The 20,883-nt window shown below is 38.9% G+C and overlaps 1 protein-coding gene across 2 annotated transcripts in view; it reads left to right on the forward strand.

Moving 5' to 3' along the window:
- The window catches only part of EDARADD (EDAR associated via death domain), a 35,306-nt gene that overhangs the window by 7,648 nt on the left and 6,775 nt on the right, over positions 1–20,883 (forward strand). Inside the window, exons 2-6 of one of the 2 annotated variants that reach the window (XM_074947042.1) lie at positions 2,836–2,907; positions 7,624–7,867; positions 14,110–14,168; positions 16,138–16,177; positions 19,450–19,538. In XM_074947042.1, the coding sequence (XP_074803143.1) occupies positions 7,837–7,867; positions 14,110–14,168; positions 16,138–16,177; positions 19,450–19,538 (219 nt within the window). In that variant the 5' untranslated portion in view covers positions 2,836–2,907; positions 7,624–7,836. Of the gene's footprint in view, positions 1–2,835; positions 2,908–7,588; positions 7,868–14,109; positions 14,169–16,137; positions 16,178–19,449; positions 19,539–20,883 lie in introns of those variants that run through there. The other variant, XM_074947043.1, reaches the window with a different exon arrangement.

Genomic DNA, 20,883 nt, shown 5'->3' on the forward strand with positions numbered 1-20,883 from the left:
TGCACATAGCTCATATATTCTGGCTGTGCACATGACCCAACATTTGGCACTCAGTGTCTGGGTAAGGGTTTGTCACATGCTATGTGTTTTAATTTAGGAATGTGTTATTGCACAGCTGTAAAAGACGGCCAGCTTCACATTTCAGCTTAGTAAGTACCAGCTGCTTTGCCAAGTTTGTGAAATGGGTTTCCAGAATCTCACACAGCTGGGTTTGAGAGCCTTCTGACCTTGAACTTTACAAGTTTTTCCTATTTGAACTTCTCATTTCTAAAGTTAGCAAAGTAAACTAGCAGAATCAATACATTACTGATTCCTCTTGCAAACTGGCAGACACCAATGTTGGGAACATGGGGGCTGTTGGGTAACAACAGCACATATTGTGATAATATCCTGCTCTCCCCACGGGTATCTGTCTGTTTAAAACCACAGCATATACTAAGGACTGATGGAAAATCACACTATAAGTCACTTTTTTAAAAGACAGAAATAGCAAAAGACAAAAGAAATGGACAATCATTCAAACAAAGAGGGATGTGTGTGGAAAGGTTCTTAAAAACATAAGAACGGCCATACAGGGTCAGAACAAAGATCCATCTAGCCCAGGATCCTGTCTTCCAACAGTGGCCAGTGGCAGGTGCCCCAGAGGGAATGAACAGAACAGGTAATCATCAAATGATCCATCCATCCCCAGTCACCCATTCCCAGCTTCTGGGAAACAGAGGCTAGGAATACCATCCCTGTGCATCCTGGCTAATAGCCATTGATGGACCTATCCTCCATAAACTTACCTAGTTCTTTTTTGAACCCGGTTATAGTCTTGGCCTTCACAACATCCTCTGGCAAGGAATTCCACAGGTTGACTGTGCGCTGTGTGAAAAAATACTTGCTTTTATTTGTGTTAAACCTGCTGCCTATTAATTTCATTTGGTGAACCCTAGTTCTTGTGTTATGAGAAGGAGTAAATTGTTCCTTATTTACTTTCTCCACATCGGTCATGATTTTATAGACTTCTATCATATCCCCCCTTAGTCATCTCTTTTCCAGGCTGAAAAGTCCCAGTCTTATTAATCTCTCCTCATATGGCAGCCGTTCCATACCCCTAATCATTTTTGTTGCCCTTTTCTGAACGTTTTCCAATTCCAGTATACCTTTTTTGAGATGGGGCAACCACATCTGCACGCAGTATTCAAGCTGTGGGCGTACCATGGATTTATATAGAGGCAATATGATCCCTTTCTTAATGATTCTCAACATTCTGTTCGCTTTTTTTGACTGCCGCTGCACATTGAATGGATGTTTTCAGAGAACAATCCACAATGACCCCAAGATCTCTTTCTTGAGTAGTAACAGACAATTTAGACCCCATGATTTTACAATGTATAGTTGGGATTATCTTTTCCAAGGTGCATGACTTTGCATTTATCAACACTGAATTTCATCTGCCATTTTGTTGCCCAGTCACCCAGTTTTGAGAGATCCTTTTGTAGCTCTTCGCAGTCTGCCTGGGACTTAACTATCTTGAGCAATTATGTATCATCTGCAAATTTTGTCACCTCACTGTTTACCCCTTTTTCCAGATTATTTATGAATATATTGAATAGGACTGGTCATTGTTCTGTCTCTGTACTCTCTAGTATTGGGGACAAGGACAGCAGTCCTGGGGGACACCAATATTTACCTCTCTCCGTTCTGAAAACTGACTATTTATTCCTCCCCTTTGTTTCCTATCTTTCAACCAGTTACTAATCCATGAGAGGACCTTCCCTCTTACCCCATGACAGTTTAATTTGCTTAAATTTTCTATTTCTTTCCCCCCTTATTAAGTATGTAGCTCAATCTGGTGTCATTAAGGTCTGGACCAGGCAGGCCTTGAGCTACATACAAGACAAAGGGTTAGACAGGGAAAGACAAGGGGTTAGATTCAGTACAACAAGGACAAACCAACACATATAGAAAAATCACAGAGCTAGATCTTTAGAACAAATATGTGGAAAACAGAAGACAAAAAAAAATTGAGTGAAGAAAAAGAGGTAAAGAATAACAGAGTACAAAGAGGGATAAAAGAAGAAAACAGATCCACGTGGAAGGGAGAGGGGTGTACAGCTTAATTCTGTGCCCTTACATTTTGTATACGTGTTATATTGAATACTGACAAGTGTTACTGTGTGGTGCATAACTACTGTCCTTGTCCCTAATATTAGAGAGTACAGAGACAGAACAAGCTGAGGAAGACTTACTATGGTTACCTTTAGAAGCTTTCATTATTGAAAGGATAGGACTCCAGGTGCTAATATAGAAGCATTGGACTAATACTGAGTTAAATCTCAGCAGGCACTAAATTCAAATTGTTTAGACTGAGACACCTAAATCTATATTTAGACGCCTAACTTGAAGTGGTCCAATTTTCAGAAGCGTTGAATATCCACAATTCCAAATGATGTCAATGGGAGCTGCAGATGGTCAGGACCTCTGAAAATCAGGCCATTTATACATAGGTATCTAAGGGTCTGATCCTGCTCTCCTCAAAATCCATGTTAAAACTTACATTGATATCAGTGGTGCAGGATCAGGCCCAAAATATGGATTTAGAAGACTAAGTTTGAACATTTTGATTTTGATATTTTCAGAAGCCTGAGCAGATTCAGAGGGAGTTGAATCTAGCTGTTCTGACAGCAAATAAGAGTGTTGTGCCATCTCTCTCTGACAACAAATAAGAGTGCATGCCTCTCCTCTTGAATGTTAGTTATCGCATCACTGTGCTATAACTATTAAAAGGGGATTCTGTCATGGTTGGTAGGACTTACAACACTTGCACAATTGTTTGTCTTCTTATAGGTATTTGCAAAGGGGATATATCCAAATTCCTCCATCCACAGCAAAACCAGAGGAAGAGGAAAACTCTACAAGGTAACTCAGTTTTCCTTGAATTCTTCGCTCCATTGGAGAAATGTGCATATTAGGAGAGAGGCATTGATTTTGGAGATCCCACCTCATTCCAACCCGATGAGCTTAGAGAACCTCAGAGAATGAAAAACCCCTTTCCCTAAAAGATAGCAGCTGTCCTGTAGGGATGCTGGTGCTTGACTAGGTCCTCCTGTGTTTACTCAATAGCAGCCATGGAGGGACCTAGAAGAAGACAATAGCACCACAGTGTATTACCTCCCAACCTGATTTCTGAATGGAAATCTCGGGCAGAGAACAGCACTTCCCTTGTTCAACTCTCTGGCACCCTGCCTATGGAGGGACATCCACATAGGAAAGGGGACTGGGACAGTGTCACACTTCTAGCCCACGCAGAAAATGGGAGATCTTTTCTGAGATCTACCTAAAATGACCTAATTGCTAGTATTTGTCTCCATTTTATAAAAATAAATTTTTATGTCATAGCATTCCTAGCAACCCTATAATAATATACTGTAGACATGCAAACACTCCATAAAAAATTTGTAACCTTTCCAAAACTCAAAAACATTTTGTACATTTTCAGGAAACAGGTCTAGCAAAATACAGAAGTTGCCAACATTTGAAAGCTACAGAGGGACACTTGGGAGAAAAAACAGGAACATAACTTTTAACTCTGTTGAAATACATTAAACTTAGAGAGTTTAGGGGAAAGAGAGTGGAGAAATAGTCAATATTTTGTAAAACAAAGAATAACCTTCCTAAATAAGGATAGTTGGAATATGGGTAACAACTAGAACAATGAACTATTATTTATAAAACTGATTTCTGAAAGACTAGCTAAATCCTGCCAGCTGGGGTTAGTAGCATAAACCAGTCCCAGGGAGGGAAATAACATGTTTCACTGAACAAGTTATGAAGGGGATGAGGTTTATGCTCTGGTAGTGGGGAGCTGTTACTTATTTCCTTGGCAGGAGGTCTTGGGTGACAAGTATGAGGTAAAGCTTATAGTCATTCATGCAGAGGGCTAGAATAGCACTTTGTTGAACAAGAACATACTGTGTGTGGGATAAAAAGGATGACATTGGCAGCCTTTATTCAGAAGAGGGACAACTCCTTCTTAAACAAGGGGTATTAGGTCAGAAGTCTGTGTCATTAATCAGATTATTTACAGCTGTTTACAAACTCACCCTCCGCGCTCAAGGATTATTTTTGACCATTTACTTTTTGAAATGGTTGTAGCTACTTTGCGGCCTGATTCTGTAAAGTCCAGAATACTTGCAAGGTACAGATCAGTTTCACTGAGTTCAGCACCTTTCAGGATCACGCCTACAGAGGATGTAAATTGTACTCAAGTATATTGTCCTGATTAGAGAAATGATTGCATTGTTTAAGAAAATGTAATTGTTTTAATGCAATTAACTTCTGGCGTTTACTTGTTACCATACAATCAAATTTATAGTCTTGCCACAATGCTTGATGGTTCTGTTGACTTGTCAGTTAATAAAATAACAACTGGTGATTTATATTTCTATCATTAAATTAAGATAAAAGAATGGAAAGTTAACCACTAAATTGATTTACACAGCTAATAGTGTGTACCAGATTACTCTATCATATTGCTGAATTCTTTATTTAGATCCAGGGAACAAGTAGCTGTTTTGTGCCCGCTAACCTAAATGCTGAGATGGGCTTGTTGACCAGAATATTGACCTTTTAATGTGACTACAATACTTTACTTAAAAAAGTGCTCAATTAATTTTTAAATAAAGTGATCAAGAGTTCATTGTCAAATTTAAGAATTCTTCCACTTGAAATTCAGCTTTGAGAAACTGAAGTGACCTGCAGAAACAGCCTTATTAGTATGTTATTAATAGTGTTAACCACTTTTGAGGGCTAGCCATTTTTTTTTTCATTTCCAAACTATGGAAGATTTTAGGAGGTGAAGTGTGAGATAGTGAATAGCACTAAGCCTCAAACCTGGGGCAGCACCCAGTGAAAATGGTAATTTCTGTACTTTACAGCCATCGTCACAATGGTATAAATATTTTATTAAAGCTAATGTTTAAAAAATATATATAAGACATAGGTTGAGAAAAGAGTGTCTGTACATCTGGATATAATGCTTAGATTATCCACAAATATAAAGTTAGTTTTTAAAAGTCATATGATACATAGAGTATATAATCAGCAATAACCCAAATTTAGGTGAATAGATTTAACCATAGAGTTTAGATATTAGAATCCAAATACTCGGGTACATCACTCATGAAAAGTTGTACAGAGATTTGGTTGTGGAAAGCAAAGTATATCAATGAGTGGAGATTGTCCCTCAGTAATTGAGAATTAGGTTGGTTGTCCATTTAAAAAATACAATCATTACAAAGGTATATTAAAATTAGTATGTCATCTTTTACATATTGAAGGAACCAAGGTACACATTTTTTATATCTATATCATATCTTTATATATATATATATATATTCAGTGTAGGCATATTTGTTTTTTTAACTGAAACCACCTCTGGGGTAGAATTGGCAGCCTTTGAACAGTGCACAACAACACTACGCAACCATGTCTTCAGCCATGACATGGCATTCCTGTTGCTCAGGCATAAACTTAGCAAGCCTGGAATCCAGAAAATTCTTAGCTACAGTATATCCTTGTCTACCACTGAAAATTGTAGGGGAGATTCCCACCGTTGATCTAGCACTGGCGCAGATCTGTGTTGAAGAAACAAGTTTTGTTTTCTTTCCAGATCTTAGCTTGATTACTAGGTCAGAAAAAAGTTTGTACTTCAAAAGAAATCTTCCCGGATGAGGATGCAGAGTCAGCAATTTTATTGCTGACTAAGATCTGGTTATTAAATAAGGGAAATTCACCATTTTCTGGGAGTACTTTTCAATAGTTAAATTACATGGGAATCATCAAACCAACCAGTAGCATGAGAAATCTGATGAAGAGACTCAAATTATATGACTCAAGCAAACACTTTTCCTTTGCTTGTTAATCACCAAGAAATACACAAGTGACACCAATGACGGGGATTTTTGAACACTCTTGGAGCCAGAGCTGTATCCATTTAACTCAATGGCTTAACTTTCGTTTATTTCAGTAGAAGCAGGGTTGGGATCAAATAATGGACCTGGGAGGATGGATTGGAATTACAACACAGAAGCAAATTTCTCTACAACTGTTTCTTTTATTAGAATTCAAGGATCCATAAAACTGAGACATTGAAAAATTGCTAAGAATTGTTATTGAAAATATGAAAAATAGGTTCAAGTGTTGTATTTGAAATTAACATGAAAATTAGGACAATTTAGTATTTACTGTTTTCTTTAGATTTTTATCATGCATGGAATATGGAAAAAATCAATTAAACAAAACTACGCAATTTCTTGTATTGCTATATATTAACAGCCAAATTCTACTTTTAGTTACACCTGTGAAAATCCATTGATTAGTAGATTTATTTTGGTGTAACCGAGTAGAATTTGGCCCTAAAATAGATTAATTAATAATACAAATGTTGATTGTACAAAAGCAACTGATGTAAGGCTATGTTAACATATAACTGAAATATCTTAGCTACTTATGAACATATAATATAACAACATATGAGATTCTTTATTAAGAACATTATCCCATTTATTGACCTATTTGAAGAAATCTATATTACCGTTAAATATATTAAACCCATACATGAGTTTCTTTAAAAAATCTCTACCAAATGAGAGAGTTTAGCACAGGCTGTGTGAGTGTAAATGACAGAGATTTCTAAAACAAAAATAAAAAAAGATATTATATGAACACACATTACAGTAAAATCCTCAAAGATAAGAAGAGAGCCTTTTAAAAAAATTGCTTAAAAATTAGTCTGATGGCCCAGATCCTGAAAACACATTTGAAAGCCCTGACCCTGCCTTGTGATCCACATAGGCATAGCAGTCAATCCTCGGGGATCACAAGGCACGATCAGGGCCTTAACTTTAGGCATATAGGTACCCCGTTATTTACATCCGTAAGTATTTGCAGGATCAGGGAATATGCTTGGATTGTACAGTGTGATGTAATAAATTTATTACAGTTCCTAACTGCAATATTATATTGCTTTGTGTGCTGGAATATATATTTAATTTTAATTAATATACATTATGTATTTTTAAAAATAAAATGTATTGATTTTATTCATTATCTTAGCATAATTATATTCAGGAAAAGAGTAAAAAGAGTGTGTGTGTGTGTATATACACACACACACACTCTTTTTACTCTTTTCCTGAATTCATTATCTTAGCATAATTGAGAAGAATTTATTTTTGGGAATAGTAAATACGTTCATGTATTTTATATACACACATATGTACATTTCTATAAATATACTCTCCTACACAAGAGAATCCATTTTATAATGAATAATATATATATATATATATATATGTGAAAATTATATTCAGGAAAAGAGTAAAAGAGTGTGTGTGTGTGTGTCTCTTTGTGTGTGTGTATATTTACTCTTTTCCTGAATATAATTTGCATATGTATATATCTAAATAAAAACCAGCTATACACAGGGGAGAACGACTACTACAGAGGAAGAGCAAAGAAAAACCCCTGGCTTTAACGAACGCTGAATGAGAGTTGATGGCAGGGGACAAGCCCCTAGAGGTGACAGGCACGTACACACCTCTGCCCACTTTCAGCCTCAGCTTCTACCTGCAGCTTCCGCTCCCGGGAGAGAATCTTCGCCTGCTGCGTTCAATACCCAACCAGGAAGTGGAGAAGAAAGCAAAGCAGAGAGGGAGGCAGTAGCGCCCGCTCGCATTAGGGTGGGGGGTTACCCGGCCGCGCTGGAGAGGATTTTCCAGTTACGCGCACACACTAATCCCCAGCCTCCGCTTAGCACGGCTGCCAGTCTCCCCACGCACCCGCCCGATGGCTTCTCTGCCGGACCCTCTGCCTGAAGGTAAAGTCTCCACTCCCCGCGGGGACGGAGGGTGCGCGCGCCCCGCTGGAGTCTGGCCGGGGGACAGGGCGGGAGCGCGCGCGCGCGGGCGGCGTGCGGCCAGCACAGAGCGGCGGGTCTGTGCGGCTGGGGCAGGGCTGGAGGAGGGCGTCGGGAGTGTCGCTTGGGAGCTGCGGCGCGGGCGGGCGCCCGGGCTGGACACTGACCCTCCCTTACTCTGCTCAGGGCCGGGGCGGCTTTTTCTTCCCTGCTGTGCACGGACTGTGGTGGAGAGAGCCCGCAGCCGCTTCCGCTGCGCCTAGCCCCGCGTGTGCTGCGGAGCTGTGTTCTCTGCGCACAGCTGATCAGTACAAGGGGCTTTCCCCTCCCCTCTTAGTCCAGCCACGTTGGGGATGGGATCAGAGCTGCCAGGTTTTCTCCCGAAGGAAACTTTGCCTGTGAAAACTTTCAAGCTAGCACAAGTAAGCCCAGCAAGCAGCTCTGCTTTTGACTGAGGCCGCCAAGCCCCCCTCCGCTCCCCACATTGTGTGTGAAGGAGAGTTTTGGACGAATATTAAAAGTGATTCTTTGCATGTGCATAGCCCCTCACCTCTGAGGATCTCACAGTGTTTTACGATTCACTAGCTCAGGCATGAATAAATTAAACCTGGCAGCGCCCGGAAAGGTGCAACACAAGATATTACAAAGAGGTCCAAAAAGTTGCCTGCGCCAGGGAGGTTTTGCGAATTCTGGATCTCGCGGCATTACCTTTTTTTAACTCACTGTACCCATTTTATAGGAGTTAACTCAGGACTCCTGGCCTTGTCTAGACAAGCAGGGCTCTGAGTCCCCCCCCACACCCAATCGTGTTAGCTAACAGTTTAGCATGTTCTGTGCTGGTGGAATTTAGCACATGCCCTGTCTACACTAGAGTTTAGAACACATATTAGTTTTTGCTAGCTAATATGATCTAACTTCCCCCCCACCACACCCCCCCCCCGTTTTATCCTTTCAAACCAAGGCTTGAGGAAGTGATTAAGGCCAACATTTTCAAACTTGATGACCACTGGCACTTAAATATGAATATGAGTGCATACCATTAGAAACCCGAGTTTGAATATTTCCACTTAAATAACTTCTGTCCAGTCAGTGGCAGAGTTTACACCCTTTATAACAAACTGAGAGATGTAGTACCAAAAGTAAACAGATTCAAATACAGATTCACCGAAAGGCAGAATGTAATGCACTGCAGTATACTTGTACGTAATGCACCATCATGTTTATAATGGTATTTCTGGACCCCATTTGCCTAATCAGTGCCTCATTGTTTATTAGGGCAATATGTCTCTGGGCTTGTCTACATTAAGAATATTTGTACTAGTGTAATTACATTGATGTAGTTATACTGAAACAAAGGGGGGTTTACACCAGTGTAGTTTAATTTGGTAATTATGCTAAAATAGTGTAAGCTTCAGTACCTGCTGGTGTAGAGTGTCTACATTTGAGGTATATTACAAGGAGGGAGCTACATATATGTGATTACAGTGGTGCAAGTTTTCTTAAATTAGACAGGCCCTCAGCCTTGAAGCTACCTATCTTCCTCTGGCCGATAGTGGTTCAAGAAAGTACAGGGACTAAGAATAATAAAAATCCATTTGTTTTCTTTCTTGTATGATCATATTTATTTGAGTCATAGAAAAATTTATATTAAGTGGTCATATTGATCTTTGTTTGCTGATAGTCCTGAAGAGAAATGACCTATGATGCATTATATTATTAGTTTACGTGTGGCTATGGAAATAACTGATAGTAGTGTCTGTGTAGGTTGTAAACTGTTCCGGACAGGGACTGCTTCTTACTATGTATGTGCAGCATTTAACACAATGAGATCTCCATCTCCATTGGGGTCTTTAGGTGTTATTGTATTGTAAATAATTAATAATAATGGCGGCGACTATGCTAATATCTGAGCTATGACTCTGACCTTGCCCAGCTAGTTGCAGAAGCCTGAGCAGGCTCAATGCGAAATGAGTGCTTGTGCAGTTAACAGAAGAGTTAAGCCTTCTTGCTTAACGAACCCGACTCCTGAATGCTTGCTAAATCTTCCATGTTATTAGAAATTACATCAAGCCAGAAACATTGCTTCCTTCAAGTCCATTGAATTCGCTGTTGAAGCAAAAGTTTGTTGTTTCTCTCATTGGCAAGGAGAGTACACTTAACTTAGGGACAGGGAGCTATATTGATTTACACCGGCGGAGAATCTGTCTTCTGAAATGCAGGCAGTGATATTTCTTCAAGTGGCAGGCCTGGCAGCATTGCAAGTATATAATGCTTTTACATAGGAGGAGGAAGAATATGGATAAAGGAGAGGATTTGTAAACCAAGAAGGACTTCAATAAGAATTTTAAAAAAGGTCTCTCTTAAGGCCAGTATGAGCCCTCTGATGCATAATTAACTTCAAGGGGCCATACCTTGGAAGAGGATTGGCTGGCCCTGGCCCTCTACTGCTCTTAAAGATGCAGGGCATCCTGTCACCTTCTTGGTTAGGCCAGTTATGGTAGCATCTACTTTACAACTCTGCATGGTACTTAGAAGTGCACTTACTTTTCCAAGTGCACATAGTTTTTTGGAGGGTCTGATTTTTTAACAAACTATGGATTGGGAATATCCAGGGGCCCTTTTCCATGGCCCCTATTTTTTTAGGCCTACTTCTTCTCTGATATTTTCTTGCACTTTGGCAACACTTGCACACCTTGTCATGCCAGTAAAGGCACATTGAATTGATTTGGATTCCTTATTACCAGTGTCACAAATGCAGTCGTTATTAAAGCTTATGTCACCAAAAGTAGGCCCAGAAATGCCACTTTTAATTAAAAGCTAGGGCTATCAAGTGATTAAAAAAATTAATCGTGCAATTAATCATGCTGTTAAACCACAATAGAATACCATTTATTTTAAATATTTTTGCATGTTTACTACATTTTCAAATATATTAATTTCAAATACAACACAGAATACAAAGTGTACAGTGCTCACTTTATATTTATTTTTTATTATGAATATTTTGTAAAAAACAAAAATTTTATTTTTCAATTCACCTCATACAAGTACTGTAGTGCAATCTCTTTATCATGAAAGTTGAACTTACAAATGTAGAATTATGTAAAAGAAAAACTGCATTCAAAAATAAAACAATGTAAAACTTTAGAGCCTACAAGTCCACTCATTCTTACTGCTTGTTCAGCCAATCACTCAAACAAACAAGGTTGGTTACAATTTGCAGGAGATAATGCTGCCTGCTTCTTGTTTACAATGTCACCTGAAATTGAGAACAGGCATTCGCATGACACTGTTGTAGCTGGCGTTGCAAGATATTTACCTGTCAGATGCACTAAAGATTAATAAGTCCCTTCATGCTTCAACCACCATTCCAGAGGACATGCGTCCATGCTGATGATGGGTTCTGCTTGATAACGATCCAAAGCAGTGTGGACTGCTGCATGTTCATTTTCATCATCTGAGTCAGATGCCACCAGCAGAAGGTTGATTTTCTTTTTTGGTTGTTTGGGTTCTGTAGTTTCCGCAGCAGAGTGTTGCTCTTTTAAGACTTCTAAAAGCATGTTCCACACCTCGTCCCTCTCAGATTTTGAACAGCAATTCAGATTCTTAAACTTTGGGTCGAGTGCTATAGCTATCTTTAGAAATCTCACATCGGTACCTTCTTTGTGTTTTGTCAAATCTGCTGTGAAAGCGTTCTTAAAATGAACATGTGCTGGGTCATCATCCAAGACTGCCATAACATGAAATACATGGCAGAATGCAGGTAAAACAGAGCAGGAGACATACAGTTCTCCCCCCAAGGAGTACAGTCACAAATTTAATTGACGCATTTTTTTTTTTTTAAAGGAGTACTTGTGGCACTTTAGAGACTTACAAATTTATCTCAGCATCATGCATCCGATGAAGTGGGCTGTAGCCCACGAAAGCTTATGCTCAAATAAATGTGTTAGTCTTTAAGGTGCCACAAGTACTCCTTTTCTTTTTAGGGATACAGACTAACACGGCTGCTACTCTGAAACCCATTATTTTTTTAAAGAGCATCATCAGCATGGAAGCATGTCCTCTGGAATGGTGCCCGAAGCATGAAGGGGCATATGAATGTTTAGCATATCTGGCGTGTAAATACCTTGCAACGCCGGCTACAGAAGTGCCAGGCGAATGCCTGTTTTCACTTTCAGGTGACATTGTAAATAAGAAGCAGGCAGCAGTATCTCCTGTCAATGTAAACAAACTTGTTTGTCTTAGCAAATGGCTGAACAAGAAGTAGGACTGAGTGGACTTGTAGGCTCTAATGTTTTATTCTGTTTTGTTTTTGAGTGCAGTTATATAACCAAAAAAATCTGCATTTGTAAGTTACACTTTCATGATAAAGAGATTGCACTTCAGTACTTGTATGAGGTGAACTGAAAAATACTATTTCTTTTGTTTATCATTTTTACAGTGCGTATATTTGTAATGAAAAATAATAACACAAAGTGAGCACTGTGCACTTTGTATTCTGTGTTGTAACTGAAATCAATATTGAAAATGTAGAAAAACATCCAAAAATATTTAATAAATTTCAATTGGTATTCTATTGTTATAAGTGCGATTAATTGCAATTTTTAAATCACGATTAATTTTTTTTAGTTAATCACGTAAGTTAACTGTGAATAATTGCCACCCTATTAAAAACATGTTTAGATTGAGCTGATAGACTAGTAGCCATGCAGCCCGTTGGTAGACTAGCCATTTCTTCAGTTTTAAGCCAGACAGTCCTGTTTTTCTGTGGTTTGTCCCCTGTCTGGTACTGAGACAAAACTGAATGGAGAAAGCCATTTTGAAGAGCATGCCGTTCTGCCCCCACATGACAGGATATGTGGGAAGTCACACTGGTGGGGGCAGGATCATGTAGGTGGGGGCTGACCAACACCATTCCTGGAAGTACCAGAATGTCCAGTATTCTGGGGACGTGTCAGGGGCCATCCAACTCATTGCCACTACAGAACTCGGAGTTTACATTTTGACCTTTGTCATTCACTTCCCAGGCTAACTGGGCCTTGAAGGGTATGTCTACACTGCATCTGGGAGCCTCCCAGCTAGGGTTCAAAGTATTGTGTTGGTGGCGCCTGTGCTAGCGTGCTAAAAATAGTTGTGTAGACACTGCAGCTTGGGATGGAGCTCAGGCTCTCAGGCTTGCGGGGGCCTGAGAGCGCAAACTCCAGCCCAAGCTGCAACATCAAAGCAATGTCTACACAGCTATTTTTAGCATGCTTGCACAAGCCCCACCAGCACAAGTCTGGAAACTAGGGCTGGAAGGCTTGCTCCCAAATGCCGTATAAATAGGGCTGCCAGGCATCCAGGGCAATCAGGGAAGCTTCACGCAAATCCCCTGCGTCCCGCCCCCCCCAGTGCTGCCCCCGCAGCTCCAATTGGCCAGGAACCGCAGTGGGTCTGCATTGAATAGATCCTGCTGGTGTACACTAATGGTTCCCTAGTGCGCTTTAACATAGTACTGATTGAAACAATATTACATTAAAGTGCACTAGGGAACATTATAGAGAGATTACTCACTAGAGTATATACTACAGTATACACTACTCATTATAGTGTATTGAAAGGGAAAGCCTACCAAAATCTCAATTTTTGAACATCCACATAAAATTCAAAAATTGCTAAAAATACTCCCCCAATGAAATTCATAAATTCCGAAAAACAGAAGCACTAAATATAGTTCATCTTTAGTCCAAATTTACTTTCCCATTAAGTTTTGAGCTATATTCTGTTGTTATAATACTATATTAGTCCTTTTCATTATTAATTTCTTATATGGGGTATTTCCCTGTTTGGAGAAGGCCGCTAATGCACAACTGGGTACAGCTATTCAGAGAAAGGAATGTTTTATCCATTTTAGCTGTTTTCTGGTTTAATTATTTATTGTTGAACTATTTATGATATTTTTAAAATAATAATTTAAAATATTTATTTGCACCTACCTGTTATCAGATATAACCTCTGATGGTATTGTTGACAAGAATTTCTCATCTGTCAGCTAGCACCTGTGACTAACCCTTTATACTTTATGACGTGTTCCCATCGTAAATGAACTCCTGCGTAACTGATGTACAGTTTCATCTTGGTGAGCTGGTGAGGGAAAGTGCATGAGTGACCAAACAGACATAGTTTGAGGAACATGAAAAAGCTTACTTATTTGTTTCTGGCAGATCATGCTGCAAAAGAGCCTGTGGAAGATACAGATCCAAGCACTTTTCCATTAGAAATGGTAGGTGTGTCTGGTTTTGTTCCAATATAACTTTAATACTTGGTTATCTAATATTTAGTTTATAGCTTTTTACAGATATTTAATTCTGGGATGCTTCTCAAAAACCCAAGAGTATGCTTGACTGAAACCGGGCACATGATTGTCTACTAGGTAATTAACACCATTGTACACAATGAAATGTTATGCAGATAACTTCAACTCAGTTGTAAATTAAAAAAATGAATCGTTACATCAAATGTATCTTGAATAAATCAATAAATAATCATGGGTGAAACCCACATTTAGATTGTAATCTCTTTCAGACAAGACTTTCTCTCACTAGGTGCTTATACAGTGTCATGTATCATACAGGAGTCATGATCTCTGTTGGGGTTTCCAGGTGATGCTATAGTACAAACAGTAATAATAGTACTGTGCATCTCCCTAGAAATTGATATGAGATCTTCACCCAGAAACTTAATTATTGTTTATATATAGTCTAAGCGCTTCCTTTAAATGTTGTGGCTGATAGCTAGATAAGGCCTTAGAAATGCATGTGACAAAAAACAAGGCTCTGCCAGATGTGGGGGTGAACTGAGTGAAGAGATGTTTTACTGACTAGTAGATTTACAGCCTTCACTGCATGCTTTTCTTTGTTGGTGTGTCTTGGGATATTCAGAGAAGCAAATCTTATGCTGGCACATGGAGTATATTGGGTAAAAAGAATATTTAAATGCTCTGTAATCTTTAAAAGGACTTTTTGAATTTGGCTCTAGGTTGTTTACTCTGGGTAACAGTAAATAAAAAAAGAGACTGATGATAAATATATTATGCAGCCCAGAGTAGATTAGTGTATAATGTATCAGTATGGGTGTTTTTAAAAGTACCTTATCTTGTTTGTAAATTGTGGATTTGTCACGCAGCAACATGAATAATGAGAGGGAAAACTATTATTTTCCTTGGGGGACTTCTTCCAATTCAGAAGCCTAGTATCGAAATATCAGCAGAAAACAGAGAAGAAGTATAAATATTGACCTTAGCCTGTAGCTTTTTTGGGAAAATCAGTTTAGTAATTTAGGTCCTGATCCTGTATTGTGATCCATTAGTGCCAACTTCTGAGCATGTGTGAAGTCCCACTGAAATAAATGGGACTTTGCACAGGTCCATGCTAGCAGACCTTGATGTAGGAATGGGGTCGTTACTGCCATTTTGTGGTTTGTGATTGCTTAAATTAAAGACTCTGATCTTCAACTGTCTTTAAGGAATAATTTAACTCTAACTGAGTTATTATGTTTGTCTGATACAAATGCAAGTTATTTTTTTTTTAATTATTTTGTTTCTAAATGAGGAGGATTTTAATTTGTTTGGTGCGAGAGTCTATAAAAAACTGATTGAAGCGTCTTCTTGTCTTTAGACGCTGCTAGAGGTAACGTGGGAGCAAGCAGATGTCTAGGTCTCGTAGTAAACTATAGCGTAGAAGTCGGAATATGTTTGTGTTGTAAATCAGCAGATATGTCCATAAACTGGGTAGCTGTATTTTAGTTTTGCATTTTAATCAGGTTTTAATTTTAATTTTCAAGCAAAGAGACCTTTCATTGTTCTTTAGTAAGAATGCTTGTAATAACGGGACCATCTTTATTATTGTGGCTACTCTTGATACACACCAGTAAGCTGAGAAACTGACCCAGAGAAATTGAGGCCACTGGCAGAGAGTTAAAATTAAAACTCAGAATTTCTTGGCGCTCAGTCTACTAAACCACACTGCATTTCAAGAAACTGCAGCAAAAACAAACTATATAATTTAGGATTGTAAATAATCCCCAAACTACCTCTGTTAGTATCTGTTTGGCCCATCTCTAATCATTCATTACTATATTGATGTGAACTTAAATGCCATTTTAAAAAGGCATAGTGGTAACTATAAAGTTTTCAATGTACTTTTTATCAAGTACTGGAAATAACAAACATATGTCTTGGTCTTTTTGGACAGAGAGAAAAGTATCCTGTCCAAGATACACGGCTACCTAAAGGTAAGCACAGCAAACTCCAGCTATTATAAATATGGTACATTATTGTAGTACATAGGTATACGAAACACACTGAAATAGTCTATTCATTTGTTCTGTATTTTTACATTGTAACAGTTTATGCAGTGTAATGATTTTTTTTTTAAATGTGTGTTATTAATGTTACCTCTGCTGTTTGCCATCAGAGCTCAGCTTTGGTCTAAAAGCTGATTATATCAACAGAAGATCTTGGTTCTCAACTTTGAAGGAAGTTATAATAAGCCAGTGCCACACACACATACACACACACAATTCCCAGATTAGAGGGAAATACAAATCTTTGAAAAATGGCTTTGAGAGGGTTACCTGTGTGTCTGCAGGTGATCAGAAATTCATTTGGGAGCCCAGAAATATTCAGTGGACTTCTGCACTGATCAAATCCTGAGCCCTGCAACCAATCCCATCATTAAGCCTTTAATCCTTCTACCACACTAGCTCCCTTGACCTCTCCCTCTTCTTTATTTTTGCATCCCAGACCCTGCTGCAGGCTTCCTTCCAAGGAATGTCCTGAGAGTGCCTTGAGCCTCAGTACTCCTCCAAGCATAGTGTTCTGAATCCTATGATGCATGTAAAGCCTGAGGACGGATCCAGGATCCAATTGGGAAGAGACGTTGAAAAAGTTAGGGTAAAGACTGATGAGCTGGGTAAACTAAAACTGGGGTTCCAAGGGAGGACTGAGGATTATTTAAGAGACTTGAAGGAGCCAGCAATAGAAATGAGGTGCCATTGAGAATACCAAGAGAAGGGGAATAGATTGGAGGGGAGAAGGGTATAGTACTTTGAACCTGTTCAGTTGCAGGCAGACTGCTCACCTCTTCAAAGTGGTTTTTCTTAAAATTTCTTAAATTTTGGTAATTTCCCTATAGCTTTCCTATCTAAATTGTATTTTTTCTTACTCTGATGGCATTAGTTCATTGTATCTTCCCCTCCAAAGAAAATCAGATTTCTAAATAAACATGTAACTGTTTCAAAGCTGTTTAAAATCTGATGCTACATGTTTAATACAATTAATTAAAAGTAAAATTGAAGGGAAATGGAAATTGTGGCATTTTCTGTTGAAAGGAAGTTTCATCATGATCAGTGTAAAGATATAAAAGTATTAATGGAGCTTAGCATTTCCTGTCTGAGAATGGGAAGTGATGTGAAACACCTATTAATATTCTGTAAACTTCTGCAGTCTAAAATTTTCCTTATAATTAATTTTCTCAAAAGTCTAGCACTGTTGTGGGTTTGGAAACTGTATGACGTTAACCTTAGATTGTTCCTTAGATATTGGCCTCTTGATCTGCTCGAGAGCCTGCATTTTCATCACTATTCAACATGATTTGGAAAAAAAAATAGTTTTATAAATGTTGCTGAATCTATAAGTGAATAAAATGTGTTACAAGAGTTTGCTTTATACGGTTTATGGGCCTGATTCTTTAGTCGTTATTTAGGGAAAATTCCAGTTGGCTTTAATGTAAATGTTATCTAAATAGAGTACGGGATCTGGCCCCTTGTTTAAAAATAATTATATGGCCTTATCCAGCAAGATGTTGAGCACCCTCAACTCCCATTAAAGTTAATTAACTCCCGTTAAAGTTAATTAAAGTTAATTAATGGGAGTTGAGGGCACTCATCACCTTTCAGGATTAGGCCCATATTTTTTTTTTCTCCAAGTTCACTTTTTCATCATAGTTACTGCCTCACCCAAATATTAGAGGCAACAGCCAAAGGAACAGACCAAGTGAAATTTTGGAGGTTGTCTTTTGTAATGTCAGCTGAATTCTTTGCCATTGAATCCTAACATAAGAATGGCCATACTGGGTCAGACCAAAGGTCCATCCAGCCTAGTATCCTGTCTTCCGACAGAGGCCAATGTCAGGTGCCCCAGAGGGAATGAACAGAACAGGTAATCATCAAGTGATCCATCCCCTGTCGCCCATTCCCAGCTTCTGGCAATCAGAGGCTAGGGACACCATCCCTGCCCATCCTGGCTAATAGCCACTGATGGACCTATCCTGCATGAACTTATCTAGTTCTTTTTTGAACCCTGTTCAAGATCATCAATAAGGAGTCTGTGTCAGATATCAGCTGCTGTCAGAGGCAGGCTATTGGATTTTAGGGATCAATGGTCTAATAAATAATGGCAAATTCTAAGTGAAAGAAGAAAAGAAAATCCTTACTTTTTTTGTTTGTTTGTTTAAACCAGAAGGGGATATGGAGGTAAGGAAGCCAGTATATATGTCTCGTTCCTCTAACCAGAGTATTCAAAAAGATAAGAACAGTTGAGGCATTCCACTGTTTCTTAATAGGAGTCTTATTGCTAGAGAGAATAATAAACTCATATGCATTTTTATCCCTAAAAAGCCGTTCAACATTATGAGTCTTGGAGGAATCTGACATGTCTAGGATAACCTCCTTTCAGCCACAAGTCAGCAGTTCATCCCAAGTCAGTAGAGCAATTAAGATATGGATTTAAACACTTGCTTAAAGTTAAACACATGCTGAAATGCTTTGCTGAACTGGGGCCTTATTAATCACAAAGTGAAATTCAACCCTATGCGCAGAACTGGCAAAAGGCTTATGTATCACTTAATTCCTATTTTGAGAGCCTAAGTTGGAGATGAAAGGTAAATAGACTTTGTGCTGTCCCTCTGCATAAGGGTGAATTTCAACCAACCTCTATATACTCACAAAGGTGTATAGACAGTTTTTAAGGTGCAGTGAGTAAAACCTGGGGGGAGGGGGGGGCACGTGTGCTTCAGGAAGGGTCCGGAGCAGGATGAGCATAATCCAAACTTGGGGAGAGGAGAAGGCAGAATATCGAGAATTTTTAGAAAGTCATTAAAACAAAGCAGAAAGGAGTTTTGCTGATTGTCAAGTACTTTCACTTTTTCAGCTATCTTTGATTTATTGGCTGGGTAAACACTATGTTGGTGCTGCTCCTTGTCAATCTGCTGAAGGAAGAGTGTAGCCCTGCTATCCATAATAGTGTGTTGGAGATGCAGAGTAAACATTTTACATATACCCTGATGTGTGACCTCTGATAGTGCTTTCTATCTGCACAGTCCAGTCATTAACAATTTAAGATTATGTTAAATCCATTTTACATTTCCTAATGACCCATTATCGTATGCGATTAAATCTTGTGTGTTAGACTTGTATGAAGTCTGCCATATTTTTTGTTTGAGAGTCTTGTTACTTCAGCTTATATTTGGGTGAAAGACCAACATTTCAGAATCTCTTTGCCTTAGATGAGGAGTACCTAACAGATAAAGTTACATTGGAAATAGCATCTATTAACATCAGGAGTCTTACATCAGATTCTGACCTAATACAACAGGTAAGGGAAATGCTTTTCAAATTTAAACTATCTGTTTGAGAAACCCATGAGTGCATATTAAACTAAGCTTTTAAAGTTATTTTTGTTGATGAAAGAAAGCTATTAATATTAATCACAACTTTCTCTAGACTGCATGGAGTCATTCAGTAAAATGAGATTGGAAATAGAATATCCATTTAAGAATGCTGGGTGAAATGTACTCTATACACACAGCCTATGCACTCTGTAAGCCCTATTTGAGGGGCTTAAGTGGGACTTGAGTGGTGAATAGGTCTTGTGCTGACTCCTTTGCTTAGGATTGAGTTTTGTTTACAGTGAACCTAGTTCTAGTGACACTGTACTTATAGTGCAGTGGAAATCCAAAATTGCTTCAATTTGCATCCAGGCTTGAACTCTTCTGACAAGGGCAAATCCTGCCCCCACACGCCATCCCGACTCAGCCTGCGGCAAAACAGATGTGGTTCCACTGTGCTGAGTGGGCAGGGAGCCTGGAGCCCAGGCAGGGTCATGCTGGAGAATCCAGTTCTACCAGAATTCCTTTCACACTGATATGGGGGATAGGATTAAAAACAGGGCTAGTGGATTCACAGCTATACAGAGCCATCATTTTTTCCTCCAGCCTTCACTTCCCCTAGATGGGGTTTGCAACCAGGGAAGTGGTTATTGCAGAGCAGCCTCGGAGTTGGGGTTGGGGTTGTCTTATTTCTCCCCTGCATCAAGTCCTTATACATGGACTTTGAGATAGTATTTTTCCCACAGTGAAGCTTCACTCTAATGTTCCACTGTAAATGGGCAACACTGTGCAAATCCCATTAGCATGTCACAGTTATCACCTACCAGGTAGTGTTAGAGGCTGAATTCCTGGGGATTTTTTCTTTTGGGTTGAGCAGAGAAGAAGACAGATTGGCACTATCTCATGGGGAGAAGGGGATTTCTTATCATGAAGTGGAGAGAATTTGTTGCCTGAGAGTCCCTCTTCTATTATACTGAAACTGGGTATAATGAAGGCTTTTTATAGTGACAAAACACTTCACTATACAGCTGTTTCACTGGATTTAGATTTGTAGGGCCCTCTAAAAGCCTATCTTGCCTGGAGGGTAGCTTGTTCTTCTGGTCCCTCTGCAAACACATAAGACAAACGTATAACTGCAAATCTAATCAAAGCTGTTTTTTTAATTAGTGGGCAATAAAATAGTCCTGTTAAATAGCAATATTTTAATGGACAGTTACATATCTTTGCAATAAAGTGATGTTGGATAAGCCTCTGTGCTTCAGAGTTGATATGTGGAAGATAGCTGAACTGCTAAAATAAAAAATGTGTATGTCACAAATAAGTGACCTTTTG

Source organism: Natator depressus, chromosome 3, assembly GCF_965152275.1.
Source record: "Natator depressus isolate rNatDep1 chromosome 3, rNatDep2.hap1, whole genome shotgun sequence".
Taxonomy (NCBI): domain Eukaryota; kingdom Metazoa; phylum Chordata; order Testudines; family Cheloniidae; genus Natator; species Natator depressus.